The sequence below is a fragment of the Hemiscyllium ocellatum genome, chromosome 16 (assembly GCF_020745735.1).
Source record: "Hemiscyllium ocellatum isolate sHemOce1 chromosome 16, sHemOce1.pat.X.cur, whole genome shotgun sequence".
In the NCBI taxonomy this organism is placed as follows: domain Eukaryota; kingdom Metazoa; phylum Chordata; class Chondrichthyes; order Orectolobiformes; family Hemiscylliidae; genus Hemiscyllium; species Hemiscyllium ocellatum.
Genome location: NC_083416.1, coordinates 3,624,747 through 3,643,815, shown reverse-complemented (window position 1 = coordinate 3,643,815; position 19,069 = coordinate 3,624,747). Strand labels below are relative to the sequence as shown.

Below are 19,069 nucleotides of genomic sequence, written 5' to 3'. Positions count from 1 at the left end.
TGAGATTTGTAATCAAAGACTGAGTGGCATGTTGCAAATGCTGTAGAAATATGGAGCACTATGTGCACCTTACCGCAGTGAGAGATTCTAAATCAGTTTACGTCAGTAAATATGAATGAAATTGATAAGGTTGACTAAAAGCTCTCTAAGCAATAGGCAGGCATGATAATTGCAAGCAATGTCGCTCTAAATCAATTTCAGCTGTGGATTAGTTCCCTCCAAACGCCTTTGCACATGTTTACATAAAAAAGGAATTTCATCCCATCATGCCCGTGTCAGTCGACAAAGATTGGATATCTCTAATCCCATTATCCAGCTCTTGGCTCACAGTCCAGGAGACGATGGCAAGGCAAGTGAGTTTCAAGATATTATTAAAATGTTACCAGAGTTTCTGACTCAACCACATTTTCAGACAGTGAATTCTAAACGTCCATCACTGTCTGACTGCGAATTTCTCCTCCACTCCCCCCTTAGCTTTCGAAATCTACGGTCCCTGGATGTTGACCCCTCGACTGTACCCCCATTTCGAACAATAGAATCATAGAGATCTACAGCATGGAAACAGACACGTCAGTTCAGCTCGTCCATGCTGACCAGATGTCCTAAACTAATCTAGTCCCAATTGCCAGCATTTAGCCCATATCCCTCTAAGCCCTTCCTATTCAAATACCCATCCAAATGTCTTTTAAATGTCGTAATTGTACCAGTCTCCATCACTTCCTCGTTTGGCTCATCCCATACATGCACCACGCTCTGCATGAAAAACATTGCCCCTAAGGTCTCTCTTATCTCTTTTCCCTCTCACCCTAAACCTATGCCCTCTAGTTCTGGACTCCCCCACAGGCAAAAGACTTAGTCTATTTATCCTATCCATGCCTCTCATGATTTTATAAACCCCTAAAAGGTCACCTCTCAGTCTCTGACACTCTAGGGAAAACAGCCCCAGCCTGTTCATTATAGCTCAAACCCTCCAACCCTGGCAACATCCTGATAAATCTTTTCCGAACTCTTTCAAATTTCACAACACCTTTCCAATAGGAAGGAGACCAGAATTGCACACAATATTCCAAAAGTGGCCTAACCAATGTCCGGTACAGCGGCAACATGATCTCCCAACACCTGTACTCAATACTCTGACCAATAAACGAAAGCATACCAAACGCCTTCTTCACTATCCTATTTACCTGTGACTCCACTTTCAAGGAACTATGAACCTGCACTCCAAGGTCTCTTTGTTCAGCAACACTTCCCATGATCTTACCATTAAGTGTATAAGTCCTGCTCTGATTTGCTTTTCCAAAATGCAGCATCTCGCACTTATCTAAATTAAACTCCATCTGCCACTCCTCAGCCCATTGGCCCATCTGATCATGATCCTGTTGTACTCTGAAGTATCCTTTTTCACTGCCCACAACACCTTCAATTTTAATGTCATCTGCAAACTTGTTGGAAATGTTGTGGCTGTACAGGACAATGGTTAGGCAACTTTCGGAATATTGGTCTCTCTCCCCGATAGTAAGGGTGGTCTGAGACTTGAAAGAGTTCAGAAAAGATATACGAGGGTGTAAGCAGGATTGGAAGGTTTGAGCTGTAGGGAGAGGCTGAACAGGCTGGGGCTATTTTCTCTGGACCATCAGAGGCTGAGGGGTGACCTCATAGAGGATTATAAAATCATGAGGGGCATGGATAAGGTGAATAGCCAAGGTCTTTTCCCTGAGGGTAGGGGAGTCCAAAACTAGAGGGCACATGTTTAAGGTAAGAAGGGAAAGATTTAAAAGGGACCTGAGGGGCAACTTTTTCACAGAGGGTGGTGCATGTATGGAATGAGCTGCCAGAGGAAGTGGTGGAGGCTGAGACAATCACAACATTTAAAAGGCATCTGGATGGAGACATAAATAGAAAGGGTTTAGAGGGATCTTGAGGAGACTGGGCGCCTCCTAGCAGAGCGCTTTAGGGAACATTTCCGAGATACCCGCACCAATCAACCCCACCGCCCCGTGGCCCAACATTTGAACTCCCCCTCCCACTCTGCCGAGGACATGGAGGTCCTGGGCCTCCTTCACTGCCGCTCCCTCACCACTAGACGCCTGGAGGAAGAACGCCTCATCTTCCGCCTCGGAACACTTCAACCCCAGGACATCAATGTGGACTTCAACAGCTTCCTCATTTCCCCTTCCCCCACCTCACCCTAGTTTCAAACTTCCAGTTCAGCACTGTCCCCATGACTTGTCCAACCGGCTTATCTTCTTTTCCACTTATTCACTCCACCCTCTCCTCCCTGACCTATCACCTTCATCCCCTCCCCCACTCACCCATTGTACTCTATGCTACTCTCTCCCCACCCCACCCTGCTCTAGTTTATCTCTCCATGCTTCTAGCTCACTGCCTTTATTCCTGATGAAGGGCTTTTTCCCGAAACGTCGATTTCGCTGCTCGTTGGATGCTGCCTGAACTGCTGTGCTCTTCCAGCACCACTGATCCAGAATCTGGTTTCCAGCATCTGCAGTCATTGTTTTTACTTAGAGGGCTATGGGCCAAGTGGACAGCACAATGGCTCAGTGGTTAGCATTGCTAACTGACAGCTCCAGGGACCCAGGTTCGATTCCAGCCTTGGGTGACTGTCTCTGTGGAGTTTGCACATTCTCCCCGTGTCTGTGTGGGTTTCCTCCCACATTCCAAAAGATGAGCAGGTTAGGGTGAATTGACTGTTAAATTAACCGTAGCGTTAGGTGCATTAGTCAGGGGGAAATGAGTCTGGGTGGGTTACTCTTTGGAGGGTCAGTGTGGACTTGTTGGGAATAAGTTACTTAAACCCCTGCATTAATCTAAATCTATTGCATGAATAAATTAATACTGTTAACATTTTCTGTAATTTGTTAATCTATCTCCATTTTTACTGACACTAATTTTCTGGTTCACTGGAGCTTAAGAAGTCTCTTATTAATGGGACGAAGTTAATTTAGGATGTCTGGTCGGCATGGATGAGATGGACTGAAGGGCCTGTTTCTGTGCTGAACAAATCTGTGACGCTTGGAAGCTGTGAATGGTAGACCTCTGATGTCATGATTTCTGTAAATCCAGCTTAAATTGTGAGGAAGCAGTCAGTTTCAGAGGGAAAGCTGGTAAACTGTGTCAAAAAGCTCCATAAATTCTCTGTGAATACATTAAGGTTTTGTAGTATATCTGTGTGTTTCCTGAAAGTCTGCTCACAATGCAGACGATTAGTTAATGATATGCATTTCAGAACCAATGTGACTTGCATTGTGCAATTATTACCATCACAAAGATCCCCTCAGAACCCATCTAAACTGAGCCTCTTAGCTCAGGAAGGAATAAGTTACTTAAGCCCCTGCATTAATCTAAATCTATTGCATGAATAAATTAATACTGTTAACATTTTCTGTAATTTGTTAATCTATCTCCATTTTTACTGACACTAATTTTCTGGTTCACTGGAGCTTAAGAAGTCTCTTATTAAACATAGACAATTGCTCCCTTCCCTCCTCATTGTCTGTGATTAGACCCAGACTTGATAATGGTGGTCAGAGTTTACAAAGGCACTGGCCTGAATTGGAAAGAAACTGCCAGGGGCAGCTGTGTGGTTCAGAGTCTTTTCCTAGTATCCACGTGATGAGGCACTTTTACAACTGGCTTTAACAATACCGTTCTCGATAAAACCTAAGCCTGATTCAACTGGACAGAAACAATCAAAATGTTTAGGTCTACAGCAAATTCCTCTTCATGGTTTCTGATTTGGCAAGACCTTTCTTACCACTGCAGCTGTCATCTAAAGAAACAAACTGGACTTGAACTACTAACTGTTTCTCTCAACGGGACAACAGTAAGGCCACTTTTGGAATATTGCATCCAGTTCTGGTCTCCCTGCTGCAGGAAGGATGTTGTGAAACTTGAAAGGGTTCAGAAAAGATTTACAAGGATGTTGTCAGAGTTGGAGCTATAGGGAGAGTTGAAGAGGCTGGGACTGTTTTCTCTGGAGCATCGGAGAAGGGTGATCTTAGGTTTATAAAATCATAGGGTGAACAGGCAAGGTCTTTTCCTCAGGTTAAGGGACTCCAGAACTAGAGGGCATATGTGTAGGGTGAGAAGGGAAAGATATAAAAGGGACCTAAGGGGCAACGTTTTCATGCAGAGGGTGGTACGTTTATGGAATGAGCTGCCAGAGGAAGTGGTGGAGGCTGGTACAATTTCAACATTTAAAAGGCATTTGGATGGGTATATGAATAGGAAGGGTTAAGAGGGGTATGGGCCAAATGCTGGCAGATGGGACTGAATTTACCTCAGATATCTGATTGGCATGGACGGTTGGACCAAAGCTGTTGTACAGCTTTATGACTCTAAGATGCTGACAGACTGGTCGTGTTTTTTCAGCTTTCTCAGTTTTTGTTTCAAATTTTCAGCACCTGGCATCTTTGTGTTTATTAACTGTTTGCATTTGCTTTTTCCTCGACTTTGAAGCTTTCAAAGTCTTAGTTTAACCTCAACCATTTTCTCAAAACTTGGTTTTGTAAGTAATGTACCTCTTGATAGAAAATGCACCTTATGCAGATTGTCATTATCATTTGGATTGGTCCTCACCAGCAAGTTAGGATGGAGTCATAGAGTCATAGAGATGTACAGCATGGAAACAGACCCTTTGGTCTAACTCATCCATGCCAACCAGGTATCCTAACCTAATCTAATCCTATTTGGCCCATATCTTTCTAAATCCTTCCTATTCATATACCCATCCAGATGCATACAGGAGGCAGAGTTTTGAAGAAGCTCAATTATGACCCATAAGTATTCCAGAAAATTCCAAAGTAGTCAGAGGAGAAGGTTTAGTTGGTGGTTCCGCTCCGATCAGTCTCACCGTAGCCAGATTAGTAAAGGCTTCCATTCATGCTCCTGCACAGTGACCTCAGAGAATCCAATGACCCCAATCTTACCCCCTTCCTTTCCGTGTTTCTCATCAATCATCTGAGGATAAAGGGCTCACCTCTGAATTAATTTTATTAGCGCCTATTCTGCCAATGCTATCAACTCCCAAATGATCATTGCACTGTCCATAGGCTTGTGTAATAGTCAGGGATGAGATTAATTTATGCACTCAGGAAAAAAATACCGTTGTGTTCGGCTCCTGCCAACAATTCCACCTTCTTCCCATTGTTGTGAAGTTATGACGAGCACAAATGTTAGAAACTTGAAAGTCTAAATTACAAATCCCTTCCTATTTGTGTTTTGTGTTTAAATTAGTGTTTAATTTATCCCTATAAAACATTGTCTGCCTTCATCATCACCTTGATTCTGGTGTGATTAAAACACATTCTTTCTCTACCTCCAGCCTAAACTGCTTATTCATTCTCCATTTTCAACACTGATGGAATAGATGAACAAACCAAACACTGGGACATTCATTGGGTTCTGGCTTGATGGAACTGAAACCAATGAAGCTCTCAAAAAGAATTGGCACTGATCGTTTCCAATGGAAGTTGAGTCCAGAATGCTCATCCTCAAAACAAGAATGTCACAGTTAATATTCCCCAGTGGATCTTTAATGTAAAACGTACCATCTGCCAAGCATGCAAAATCACATTTCTCCTCATTTTTCTTCATACCATTGTGGGCAGTCACTCAGTGATGGGGTGTTATTGTCCATCTCCGTGACATTGGTCATGGATTGTGAGGGTCTTTGTGAGGCTAATGAGGCTGATCCTGAAGCCACATCTTCCACCATACATCTGGCAGGTGTTTCTGGGAGGTAGGATCAGTCCTCAGTGTCAACATCACTCGCATTCCTTTCTCCAATTCCTTTTCCGTACTTCCTCTCGTGTTCTCAATGTTGAAATGCCTGAGTTCATGGGCAACAGGGACAGTTCATTCTTCGAGACCGTTGTTACTGCTCGTTATCCGTGAGGGTTCATACATGCTGCGTTCCAGATTGAGTTTGACTTTGATTTTCAATGGCAGGCAAATGAGCGGTTGGATGGGATTTTCCAACTGGGACGGTGATGAAACAGACTATTATTAAGGCACCTATCTTAGCCCCTTCCCCATGCAGGGGTGAAGAGAGGTGCTAAATCAGGAAGAAAGCTGTCAAAATCCTCTCCTGTTTATGCAATGTACAAAAACTAAATTGACATAATTTGAATTCATTTCATGTTAGCATTTCAGTGACTGTATTGATGAAGCTTTATCACATCAGTTTCGGCAGAACTGGAATACAGGTCTCCAAGTGAAAAGGCTGCACGTTAATTCACTGCAATATTTAATTTCAAGAAGCCTTAGGCTCTGACATTCAGGACAGTGACAGACACTGACATTTCAATGAGGCATAGCTCAGAACTGGAATTCTGAAATCTTCAGCATTCACTCTGGGGACCAATCCGTATTTGCCGGAAAATCTTTAATGTTTATTGATTAAATTTTAATGTAAGTTTTCGTCTATTCTCAGAATGTTGCCAGATTTTGATTCTTTCGATGCTGACCACCTGGATATTTGAATCACTTGCCAACTTGACTTAACAGTAGGAGGCATCTACTTTGGTTTGAGGCTCCTCCCACATCATGTTTATAACAAACAAGTTACTCTGTAATGGGGCCGATTCTCAAACAATTATCAGAGACATGTCTGGAGAGCACTAGCAAGGAGAACTGATGTTGGAAAGCGGCCCATTATTCTGTCACCATCCTTAAGGTCACTTTCAGGTTAGCAGTTGGAGAGATAATGACCACCCAACAGCCAGTGGAGTGAGCTATTACCGTCAATCTACCACACCAACTGGAATTTTCCAGTCAGCTCACTATCCACGCCAGCACACCATCCTCACAACCCACCTCCACCCCACCCTCAGAAACCAGTAACTTTTCCCTCTTCAATTATTCATCCTGAAACGCAATAAATTGAAGACATAAAATATTCCCTTCATAAATATTACTAAGATCTGGGAACAATCTTTTAGATGTAGGAGTTTCTGTTTCTATGCAAGGTCTTCCTCTTGGGTTGAGTTTCAGGGCTAAACCTTACATTTCTTCAGCTAAGTGCGAGTTGTGTTGGCTTTTTCAGAGGGTTTGGCACACTGCGGCAGAGTGAGTTCTCCCATTGTATCTTGCCAAACTCGCCTCTTTGATTACCTAGTAATATTTCTTACGTCTTACTCTGCACCTTTCCCAGAACAACTCACCACTCACTGGATAACCATGGAAAGACTGACATCCCTGTGCCCACTCCATCTTCATCATATACCTGGGCCACACTGTCAGTGCAGAGTGGAGCTGTGCTGCATGGTTGCTGATGTCTGCCCCACACATGTCCAGCAGGGGGTAGTGTCCTACGGGTCCTCCTAGATGGAATGGTGCAGGATACAAAGTTTCCTCATCCTCCAGCACCCCTATGGTAGGGGGCCATGACACCAGACGATGCCTGCCTGGATTAAGACAATCTCAGAGGGGGGAGACAGTGAGGTCTGCAGATGCTGGAGATCAGAGTTGAGAGTGTGTTGCTGGAAAAGCACAGCAGATCAGGCAGCTTTCGAGGAGCAGGAAAATCGATGTTTCAGGCTGGAGCCCTTCATCTGGAGTTAATATAGGCCAGACATGTGGCCAGACAGGAAGATGCCATCCTTACCTGGTCTGGCCTACATGTGGCTCCAGACCCACAGCAATGCTGTTGACTCTTCACTGCCCTCTGGGCAATTAGGGATGAGCAGTAAATATTGCATAGCCAGCAACTCCCTATCCCATGCATGAATAAAGGAAAAACAAAAGTTCCTCTCCACTCCCCAAATAAAAGTTCTACCATCTTCTCTCCAATTCTTAATGAAGGGCTCCAGCCTGAAACGATTAACCTGCTCCTCAGATGCTGCCTGACCAGCTGTGCTTTTCCAGCACCACACTCTCAACTTAAGGCAATCTCAGCCAACCAGAGAAATGCCCCAGCACTATAGATGTATGGTCTGTTGAGAAGGTGATGGCCTAGTGGCTTTGTCACTAGACTGTTTACCTAGAGACCAGGTAATGGGGACCTGGGTTCAAATCCTGCCACAGCAGATGGTGGAATTCAGTAAATATCTGGAATTAAGAGATTAAGAATGACCATGAATCCAAAACTAGGAAAAGCCCATCTGCATCAGTTACGTTCTTTAGGAAGGGAAGCTGCCATCCTTACCTGGTCTGGCCTACATTTGTCTCCAGACCCATAGCAATGTGACTGACTCTTTATTGCTCTCTGGGCAATTAGGGATGGACAATAAATGCTGCATAGCCAGCAACTCCCTCATCCCATGAATGAATAAAGGGGGAAAAAAAGTTCCTCTCCACTCTCCGAATATAAGTTCCACCATCTTCTCTCCAATACCTCACACTCACTCCATCTCTGTTACTGCACCCACCTCCACCCAAGGCCCATGCTCTGCCACTCCCACTGATGCTTGCAACATCTTCCCTCATTTGCTGCCCTCTATCCTAACCCTGACACCACTACCTGTACCTGCCCTCTGCACTACCTACTCGCACACTGGGACACCCCTAACCCACACCAACAGGAAAAGCTGTGGCATCCACTTTCATTTCCCACAATGTTTGTCTGTCTGTCTCTCTCTCTCTCTCTCTCATTCCAGAAGGAAAACAGTTCCCCCTGTAGGGCAGGAAGAATCAGGTGGTGAGGGAGAGTTGGGAGTGGTGGAGGTGGGAGAGTATGGTGTGGTTGGGGAGGGGGTGAAGGGGGGAACATTGCCTGTCATTTGGTTCCTCACCCTTTAAGAGGACAACATCCTGACTCTGATCCATGTATTCCCACCGCCCCCCCCCCCCAATACACACACACAGCAAAGCTGGACTAGTATCAGAGGTTGCTCTTGACTTACTGTGCCAAGACCCTTTGTGTGAAGGTTATCCCCTTAGACATAACCCACTGCTGGCTGACCAACACAACAGACTTCCTCCTTTTGTACGTACACCTAAACAGCACAGTGAGGGAGCACTAGGAAGAGCCTGGTAGCTTTGGCTCAGGGGCAAAGTGCACCATGGGAAGGCTTGGCAAGTTCAGGGATGCTGTGAACACACCGTTAGATTCAGTGGGATTAATCACCATGACAACAAACAAAGAGCCCAGAGATGCAGCCCAGTCCACTCCAAAAGCTGCTTCCACATTCCTGGGCACCCGGTGTCCTAGCGACACATTACAATAGCATCTCTGTGCAGCTGGGGGAAGGGCAGAGGATCCTGTAAGTGGATTGGAGGTGTGCCAATGAGGGTTCTCAGAGGCCGGCACATGTTAGATACTAATGTCCCTGGGCACGGAGTTTAGGAAGCTATTGGCCGTGGAGTGTGCCCTGAAATGTTGATGCCCATTGTCCAACATTTGGAACCAGCGGAGAGCTGGATCCAGGAGCTGCTCACTGTAGGTTTCGTTTCGAGTTTTGCTGATATTGAGCTTGTTTAGCGGATTTGGTCAGATGGGAGCAGAATATTAATAAGGTGATTTGGACTCTGAGCAATCATTAATGACTGTCAATTGGCAACATGCTGACAGGAAACTCATCGCGCTGCTTGTGAAAAGCATAAAAGATGGAGCGTGATGTTCTTACTAGCGAGGTTGTTGTTGCTTGATTCGGCCACACAGCTCCCCATAGCCCACATTGCTCAGACTCACCTTTGACCCCACTCTTAATGTACACTTCAATAAAGGGACCTTGTGTGCTCTATGGAACTCCTTGCACTTTCATCTGCTCAGCATTTAGAACATAGAACAGTACAGCACAGAAACAGGCCCTTCAGCCCACAATGTTGTGCCAATATGAAGCCAAAATAAACTAAGCCCTTCTGCCTGCCCTTGATCCATATCCCTCCATTCCTTGCATATTCATGTGCCTAGCTAAAAGTCCCTGAAATGTCCTTATTGTATCTGCTTCCACTCCCACCCCCGACAGTGTGTTCCAGACTCCTATCGCCCTCTGTGTAAAAAACTTACCCCTCACATTTCCTTTGACCATCCCCTCCCTCTGATCTTAAATAAGTTTAAAGGCAAGACTGAACAGCAAAACCATTCCTCCAGCTTGCGGGAATACAATAACAAATCTTCATTTTCATTTCAAAGACAAATACGTTAGCGATTTTTGAGGAGATTTGTAGCTCAGGTTGATGATAAGTCTGGAAGTTAGCTCACTGAGCTGGAAGGTTTGTTTTCAGACGTTTCGTCACCATACTGGATGACATCATCAGTGAGAGTCTCTTGTAAAGCGCTGGTGGAATGTCCCGCCTCTCTATTTATAGGTCTTGGTTTCTTAAGGTGGTTGACATCATTTCTGGTTCTTTTTCAAGGGAAGGTAGATAGGATCTAAATCAATGCATTTATTTCTGGTTAGAATGCCATGCCTCTAATAATTCTCATGTGATGTCTTTGTTTCGCTTGTCCTAGGATGTGTAGCACAGCGAGCTAACTTACATACAAATATACATTCTGTCAGACCAGGTTCAATCTATAAACTAACAGATAAATTTGCTTAAAATTAGAGCAATAAAATGAGCAGTAAATATATGTTTGGCACCATTTGTATAATTTCAAGTTACAAACTCTACTAATCGGCTTGAAATGTTGAGACAATAAAACAATTTTCCATTTCACTTATCAACATTTTATTGATCCTTCAAGCACGCTCCCTGATTTTTTACACAATGCAACATTACTGCAGAAACAGATCTCTGTTGGCCTTAATCTTGCTGACTGATTGCCAACTGAGATAGCATCAGGCACCAAGATATCTCAATCCTACAAAGGGATATCGGAACTCTACTGATTAAAAACAGAAACTCTAACAAAGATACTGTATTGACTGTTCCTTGTTGTGTTCAAGCGCAGAGTAGGTTCGGACCTTCTGTTTGGAAGTAGATGCAAATTAAAAATATTGACCTATTAAAGATTTCACAAAGTCAGAAGTCACATGACACCAGGTGATTCCGACAGGTTTATTTGAAATCACAAATTTAAGCGCACTAAAAGCTTGTGATTTCAAATAAACCTGTTGGATTATAACCTGGTGTCATGTGACTTCTGACTTTGTTCACCCCAGTCCAACACCGGCAACTCCATCAAGATTTTGCTGTTAGATCTCCCATTCAATTATAATAACATTGTTCAGCTTATCCATAACATCCCAGGTGTTAAATCAATCAAATTGAATGTCACCCATCACTTTTTAGTTAAGCACAGCTTTTAAGGAATAATGCATCTAAAATGAGCTGTTTTTCTACCAAGCTGTTATCTATACGCTGATGAAAGTTAGCTAGGATCAATAATAAAACCTATGTCTACTAAAGCCAAGAATAAAGCAAGACAGAAATGTTTCACCTCATTAATATTCTGGTCCTATCTGACCAAATCCATCAAACAAGCTCAATGTTGGGAAAACTCAACACAAAACCTTGAGCGAGCACCCGTTGGATTCAGCTCTCCACTGGCTCCAGATGACTGCTTGGACACTGGGAATTTGTTTCCATCAGGCAGGGTTACTAGGACCCGTGGACACAGCCTGAGAATTACAGGGGGTCAATTTAAAATGGAAATGAGGAGACATTTCTTCTGCCAGAGAGTGGTGGGCCTGTGGAATTCATTGCCATGGAGCGCAGTAGAGGCCAGGATGTTAAATGTCTTCAAGGCAGAGATTGATAAATTCATAATCTTGCAAGGAATTAAGGGATATGGGGGGGAGTGCAGGTAAGTGGAGTTGAAATGTCCATCAGCTATGATTGAATGGCAGAGTGGACTCGATGGGCCGAATGGCCTTACTTCCACTCCTATGTCTTATGGTGTTATGGACTGTCATGCTGGACATTGGGCACCAACATTTTAGGGTGCACTCCATGGTCCCTAGCCTCCTGAATGCCAAATCCAGGGGCATTGGTATCCGACTTGTGCCAGCCTCTGAGAACGCTCATTGGCACATCTACGATCCACTTACAGGATCCTCTGCACTTCCCCGGTTGCATGGAGCTGCTATTGTAATGTCCGATGGACACTGTGCTTTATATCTCTATATGTCATTGAACCTTAAAACATTGCTGCTCACTGCCTATGTGAAAAAATGCTACCATAGAGGAAAGCTCAGTCTCTCTATTGACTTTAAACTCCTTGAAGAAGCCAAAAAGACTATTCAACGCAGACAAAAAAAAGTTTCATTCGTCAGACTTCTTGAGCTGAGATGATGTTTCCAGCTTGCAGCAACCAAAACTGAGACGGTAAGGAAGTGGACGTGACCTAAAAATGACCAACTATGGTATGATGGTTATGTTGAGTGAAGGCTTTTGTGTTGTGAATGTTAATTTTGAGATATTAACTATGTTCCTGTCAACAAATTCCTTGTTAGATCTGCCACAAAGCCAAGAAATTCATCAGCTTTCTCAACCAGTAAACATTCATTGTCAAAATGTCATACCTTAGAGATGAAACTAACTTGACTTCATCAGTTTCCAAATAGAATCAGCGACATCGATAGAGGAAAACGGCTAATTTGTAAATGTGGATGAATGAGAACTAATTTTTCCTTCATAGACTGATATCCATTTATACTACCAGCACCAGCTAAACCCCTGAGTGCTGAGATGATGGTCCTATAACTGGGCATAATCTGAAAGTGGGTTTTAAGGATTTTTGTATTAACCGTTCCTCCAACACATAGATTCAAAGAGCTGTACAGCACGGAAACAGATCCTTCGGTTCAACTTGTCCATGCTGACCAGATATCCTAAATTAATCTGGTCCCATTTGCCAGCACTTGGTCCATATCCCTCCAAACCTTTCCTATTCATGTATTCATCCAGATGCCTTTTAAATGTTGGGATTGTACCAGCCTCCACCACTTCCTCTGGCAGCTCATTCCATACATGGACCACTCTCTGTATGAAAAAGTTACCCCTTAGATCCCTTTAAATCTTTCACCTCTCACCCTAAACCCTTGCTCTCGAGTTCTGGACTCCCCCACCCCAGGGAAAAGACTTTGTCTATTTACCCTATCCATGCCCCTCTATAAGGTCACCCCTCAGCCTCCGACACTCCAGGGAAAACAGCCCCAGCCTGTTCAGCCTCTCCCTGTAGCTTAAATCCTTCAACCCTGACAACATCCTTGTAAATCTTTTCAGAACCCAATAAATAAAGATAATTTTTAAAAGGTGAGCTAATTCATGACCTTTTAAATCTCTGCTAAAGTCATATGATGGAAAGTGTACAAATCTTTTTCCCTTCAGTGGGAGCTGTACACTCTGATTTCATCCAAATCTCATTAGTTTAATCAGCAAAGTAAAAAGAACTGCTTAGTTTATTAGGAAGAGTTTAAAGTAAAGTTACAATTCCATTTAGTTTCTATACACACACATAGCTTAATCTCAGATCTGCATGTTGTATAATTTAATTAGTTTTATATAACAGGTGAGGTGCCAGTGTTGGACTGGGATAGACAAGGTAAAAACAATGACTGCAGATGCTGGAAACCAGAGTCCAGATTAGAGTGATGCTGGAAAAGCACAGCAGTTCAGGCAGCATCCGAGGAGCAGGAAAATCAACGTTTCGGGCAAAAGCCCTTCATCAGGAATACAGGCAGAGAGCCTGAAGGTGGAGACAAGGGGTAGACAAGGTCTAGAGTCACACGACACCAGGTTATAGTCCAACAGGTTTATTTGAAATCAAAAGCCTTTGGAGCACTGCTCCTTTTGATTTGATTTATTGTCATGTGTACCTAAGTACAAAGAACAAAGAACAAAGAAAGCTTACAGCCCAGAAACAGGCCCTTCAGCCCTCCAAGCCTGAGCTGATCCAAATCTACTGTCTAAACCTGTCGGTCAATTCCTAAGCATCTGTATCCCTCTGCTCCCCACCTCCTCATGCATCTGTCCAGACGCTTCTTAAATGAATCTACCATGCCTGCCTCTACCACCTCTGCTCGCAACGCGTTCCAAACGCCCACCACACACTGTGTGAAGTACTGTACAGTGAAAAACTTTGTTTGCAAGCAGTTCAGGAAGATCATAGTAATCAAGGACATACAGATCATAGGGTGAGAAAATAACTTAGACAGAGGCATACAGGTTATTTCACACAAGGCAGCGCTTGGTAAGATCAGCATTAGCAAGATCAACATTATTCAAAGTTAGACAGGCATTCATCAGTCTAGTAACAGCTGAGAAGAAGCTATTCCTGAACTTGCTGCTGTGTTTGTTCAAGCTGCTGTGTTTTCTGCCTGATGGAAGAGGTTGTAGGAGATCATTAGTAGGGTGGGAGGGGTCTGTGATGATGTTAGCAGCCTTTCTGCAGCAGCGAGCCGTGTAACTGGAATCAATGGATGGAAGGTTGGCTTCCGTGATGGTCTGGGCTGTGCACACCATCTTCTGTAGTTTCTGTCCCAGTGCATAATGGTCCTGGGCAAGGCAGGCCCACTGGCACAGTATACTTTCAATGGTGCATCTGTAAAAGGTTCACCTGAAAAAGGAGCAGCACTCTGAAAGCTTGTATTTCAAATAAACTTGTTGGACTATAACCTGATGTCGTGTGATTTCGGACCTTACAGAAAGAACACAGGCTTGTTTGGAAAACTATTTGTTTTGGATTCCGAAAGCCATCTGAACAATTTTTGAATCATCTCAGAATTTATAAGCTTGAGCTTTTGGAGGTGGTGTTCTCAGCACATAACACATTAAAAACACAAATTCTGACACTGAATAAGAATCTCTCAGAAGCTACTGGAACAGAATGGGGAAGAGCCTAGAAACAAATCCTACAGAGTCATAGTCATAGTCATAGAGATGTACAACACAGAAACAGACCCTTCGGTCCAACCCGTCCATGCCGACCAGATATCCCAACCCAACCTAGTCCCACCTGCCAGCATTTGGCGCATATCCCTCTAAACCCTTCCTATTCATATACCCATCCAGATGCCTTTTAAATATTGCAATTGTATCAGTCTCCACCACTTCCTCTGGCAGCTCATTCCATACAAACACCATCCTCTGTGTGAAAAAGTTGTCCCTTAGGTCTCTTTTATAGCTTTCCCCTCTCACCCTAAACCTATGCCCTCTAGTTCTGGATCCCCGACCCCAGGGAAAAAACTTTGTCTGTTTATCCTATCGATGCCCCTCACAATTTTGTAAACTTCCATCAGGTCACCCCTCAGCCTCCGACGCTCCAGGGAAAACAGCCCCAGCCTGTTCAGCCTCTCCCTGCAGCTCAGATCCTCCAACCCTGGCAACATCCTTGTAAATCTTTTCTGAACCCTTTCAAGGTTCACAACATCTTTCCGATAGGAAGGAGACCAGAATTGCACGCAATATTCCAACAGTGGCCAAACCAATGTCCTGTACAGCCGCAACATGACCTCCCAACTCCTGTACTCAATACTCTGACCAATAAAGGAAAGTGTACCAAACGCCGCCTTCACTATCCTATCTACCTGTGGAGCAGGAAAATTGCTGACAGTCAAAGCAGCTATGAAAACACAAAACATCACTTGCTGAGTGAACAAAGGCAGTAGAACTAGATACGGAATAGATAATTCCTGAAAACAAACAATGCTGGAGATCACAACAGGTCAGGCAGCATCTGTGGAGAGAGAGAGAGAGAGAGAGAGAGAGAAGAAGCTAATGTTTCGATTCCAGATGACATTTCAATAATGTTTCGAATCGGAGCTGGCCTGAAGTGTGGGGATGGAGTGCTGGGGGAGTAAGGATGTTGCTGCAGCAGATTAATTGATCAGAACATGAGAATGGCAGAACAAAGGTGTGTCTAACAGCCAGACTGGAAAGGACAGAGAGTCCCACTAGGCTAGGGGTGGGGGAGAGAGGACATGGTGACAGAGAACATAATAAGCAAAGTTAAAAGAAAGGGAAGGATTGGGAGTAGGTTCACAACTTGAAGGTGTTGAACTCAATATTAAGCCCAGGAGGCTATAAAGTGCCCAGTTTGAAGATGAGATGTTGTTCCTCCATTTTGCGCTGGGGCTCACTGGAACACTGCAGCATGCCAGGGATGGATTCCCACCTCCTATACCTTTACGGTTATGTTCCACTCATAATGCACTGTTTTCCCTGGAGCCTCGGAGGGTGAGGTGTGGTCTTATAGAGGTACATTAAAAACATGACGGGCATGGATAGGTAAATAGACAAGGTTTTTCCCCAGAATGGGGGATTCCAAAATTAGAGGGCATAGGTGTAAGGTAAGAGGGAATGATTTAAAAGGGACCTAAGGGCAACTTTTTCAGAGAGTGGCAGATGTATGGAGTGAGTTGCCAGAGAAAGTGGTGGAGGTTGATACAATCACAACATTTAAACGGTATCTGGATGGGTACATGAATAAGAAGGCTTCAGAGGGATAGGGAGCAAATGCTGGTAAACGAGACTAGAGTAGGTTAGGGTATCTAGTCGGCATGTTTGAGTTGGCCTCAAGGGTCTGTTTCCATGCTGTACATCTCTATGACTCTATTTCAATAAATCTGTACAAAATTTCAGATGTGGAAACAACTGCTTGATATTGAGAGTAAAGAGGACACTGAGAAAACTCAAAATTATAATAAATCCATATGTCTATTCCAGATTCAGGTCAAATCCCCTTATCAATGCAATATGTGGTTACCTATAACATGTCTGGGCACCACCATTTAGAATCCAGAAAGACAGAGAAGACTGATAGGCTGTTTCACACACATGAGCTGAAACAAAGAGAATCATTGTTCTCCAGTCTCAAACTAACATCCTTTGGGCGGACCACTCTATCAACATTCGTTCACTCGGATAATGGCGTCTTTATTAAGAACACGTCCTTTGAGACAACACATGTATCTGTGTTCCAATGTTTTGAAGGTCAAAAATAGAAAAAATACTAACATTTAAAGAGGGAGAGGAAACATGTAAAAGAAAGCAGAGAGGAGTAGATGAAAACTTTAAAAGAGTTTCCTAAATGGTGCTGATAGTGAAACATTAGAGTCCTTGTCCATAACTATATTCCACTCTCCTCCACCTGATCATCTAAATGCCTTTGTGCTGGACTCAGTCATACATCACAGAAACACACTCTTAGGTCCAACCAATCCATGTTGCCAAACTAAACTACTCCCACTTGGCCCATATCCCTCTGAACATTTCTTATTCACGTACTTATCCAAATGACTCATCACTGCCCTTTCATATCGATGTCCTAAATTTTTCTTGAAAAACGTGAAACAATGGAGAATACACATGGGAAAATAAAAAGACATGTAAAATGATTTGGCTTAACGTCCCTTATAACATGCAGCGATACAAGTGAATTTTCCACAATCAAGCATCCCTTTAGTAATCAAAATCAGAAATTGCAGGCGAAACTCAGCAGGCCCCTGCAGCATCTGTAGAGAGAAAGCAGAGGTCAACATTTTGAGTCCAGTGACTTGTCATCGAAACTGCTCGTTGGTGGGGTTATGGTCCAGGGGAGCAACGTCGGGGGTCGGTCTGCCAGTCGGCAGGGTGGTGACAAATTCAGGACTGGATCCGAGAGCACGGAGTGCAGTCAGTACAGAGGGAGATTGGTTTAAATGGGTAAGGAACCTGGGGGGCGGGGAGCAGAGAAATTAGGGTAACCAAAGTCACAACAGCAATTCTCAATGAACAGGTCAAGTGCAGATAAAAGGGAGGGTTCTAGGCGGATTATTTCAATTATTTCAATGTGAATTAAATCTAATAAACAAAGCATCAATGTTATCTGTAAGATGCACACAGTGACAGACTCCTGTATTATGACACAACTTGCTTTGAATTCTATCAGCGCAGAGACAGATTCTCAAACTACAATGAAAAACAGCCTTGACCTACCGTCCCCTTCACTTCCAGTACTTACAGCAACAACAACGATTCATCAATGTCCAGTCATCTTTGTAACTGAATCTCCTTCCATTTTAACTGCGGTGCCTGGAACAGACAATTCTGGAATTGCTAATGACTACTCTCTGTAAGTTAACACTCTCTGCTTCACCTGACTATATAATTTATTCAAAGACACAGAGACAATCAATTCTGTTATACTTTAGTATCTGACTAGAACATAAAGCTCTCAAAACATTGCTAAATGCTGATAAATGATGTACAATTATTCTAAATTGTTGAAGTGATGCACACACAGTTGTCAGTGACCTCCACTGTGTCATTGTCTGCCCTGGCATTGTGCCAGTCAGTACACAACAAATAAGCACGAGTTGGATCAGACAAGCCTTTCTTTGTAAGTGTACAGTAAATCATAAAGGTTTTCTTTACAAATAGCTTTCCAGTGGTAGGCCACTAGTATCCATCATAAACCCACCAACTCCCGCAGCTACCTGGACTATACATCCTCGCACCCTGCTTCCTGTAAAGACTCCATTCCGTTCTCCCAGTTCCTCCATCTCCATCACAAATGTTCCAATGAGGCCAACTTCAACAAGGGAGCCTCCGAAATGTCCACTTTCTTCCTCAACTGAGGATTCCCCAGCGCCGTTGTTGACAGGGCTCTCAACTGGGTCCAACCCATCTCCCGCATTTCCACCCTCACCTCCTCCCCACCCTCCTCCTACAGCAATAGGCTTCCCCTTGTCCTTACCTACTATCCCACCGGAATCCATATCCATGAGGCCATCAGGCAACATTTCAGCCACCTCCAGTGAGATGCCACCACCAAACACAGATTCCCCTCCCTTCCTTTCTCTGCCTTCTGCAGGGACTATGCCCTCCAGCACACCCTGGTCCACTCTTCCTTCACTCCCAACAAACCCCCCAACCCCCACGGCACCTTCCCCTGCAACCACTGAAGGTGTAACACTTGCCCATTCCCCTCCTCCTCCTCACTATCCGAGGGCCCAAACATACCTTCCAGGGGAAGCAGCACTTTACCCGCACTTCTCACAATCTAGTCGACTGCATTTGCTGCTCACAACATGGTCTCCTCTACATTGGGGGAAATGAAGTGTAGACTGGGTGAATGCTTCACAGAACATCCACATTCTGCCCACAAGTGTGACCCGGAGCTTTCATTTGCCTGCTACTTCAACACCCCGCCCTGTTTCCTGGCCAACATCTCTGTCTCAGG

General features: G+C 44.0%; 1 protein-coding gene across 1 annotated transcript in view; it reads right to left on the bottom strand.

Moving 5' to 3' along the window:
* The window catches only part of LOC132823524 (shootin-1-like), a 90,342-nt gene extending 72,464 nt beyond the window's left edge, over nucleotides 1–17,878 (bottom strand). Inside the window, exon 1 of the mRNA XM_060837467.1 lies at nucleotides 17,849–17,878. Coding sequence (XP_060693450.1) covers nucleotides 17,849–17,867 — 19 coding nt within the window. The 5' untranslated portion in view covers nucleotides 17,868–17,878. The remainder of the gene's footprint in view (nucleotides 1–17,848) is intronic.
* Between the last annotated feature and the right edge of the window lie 1,191 nt (nucleotides 17,879–19,069).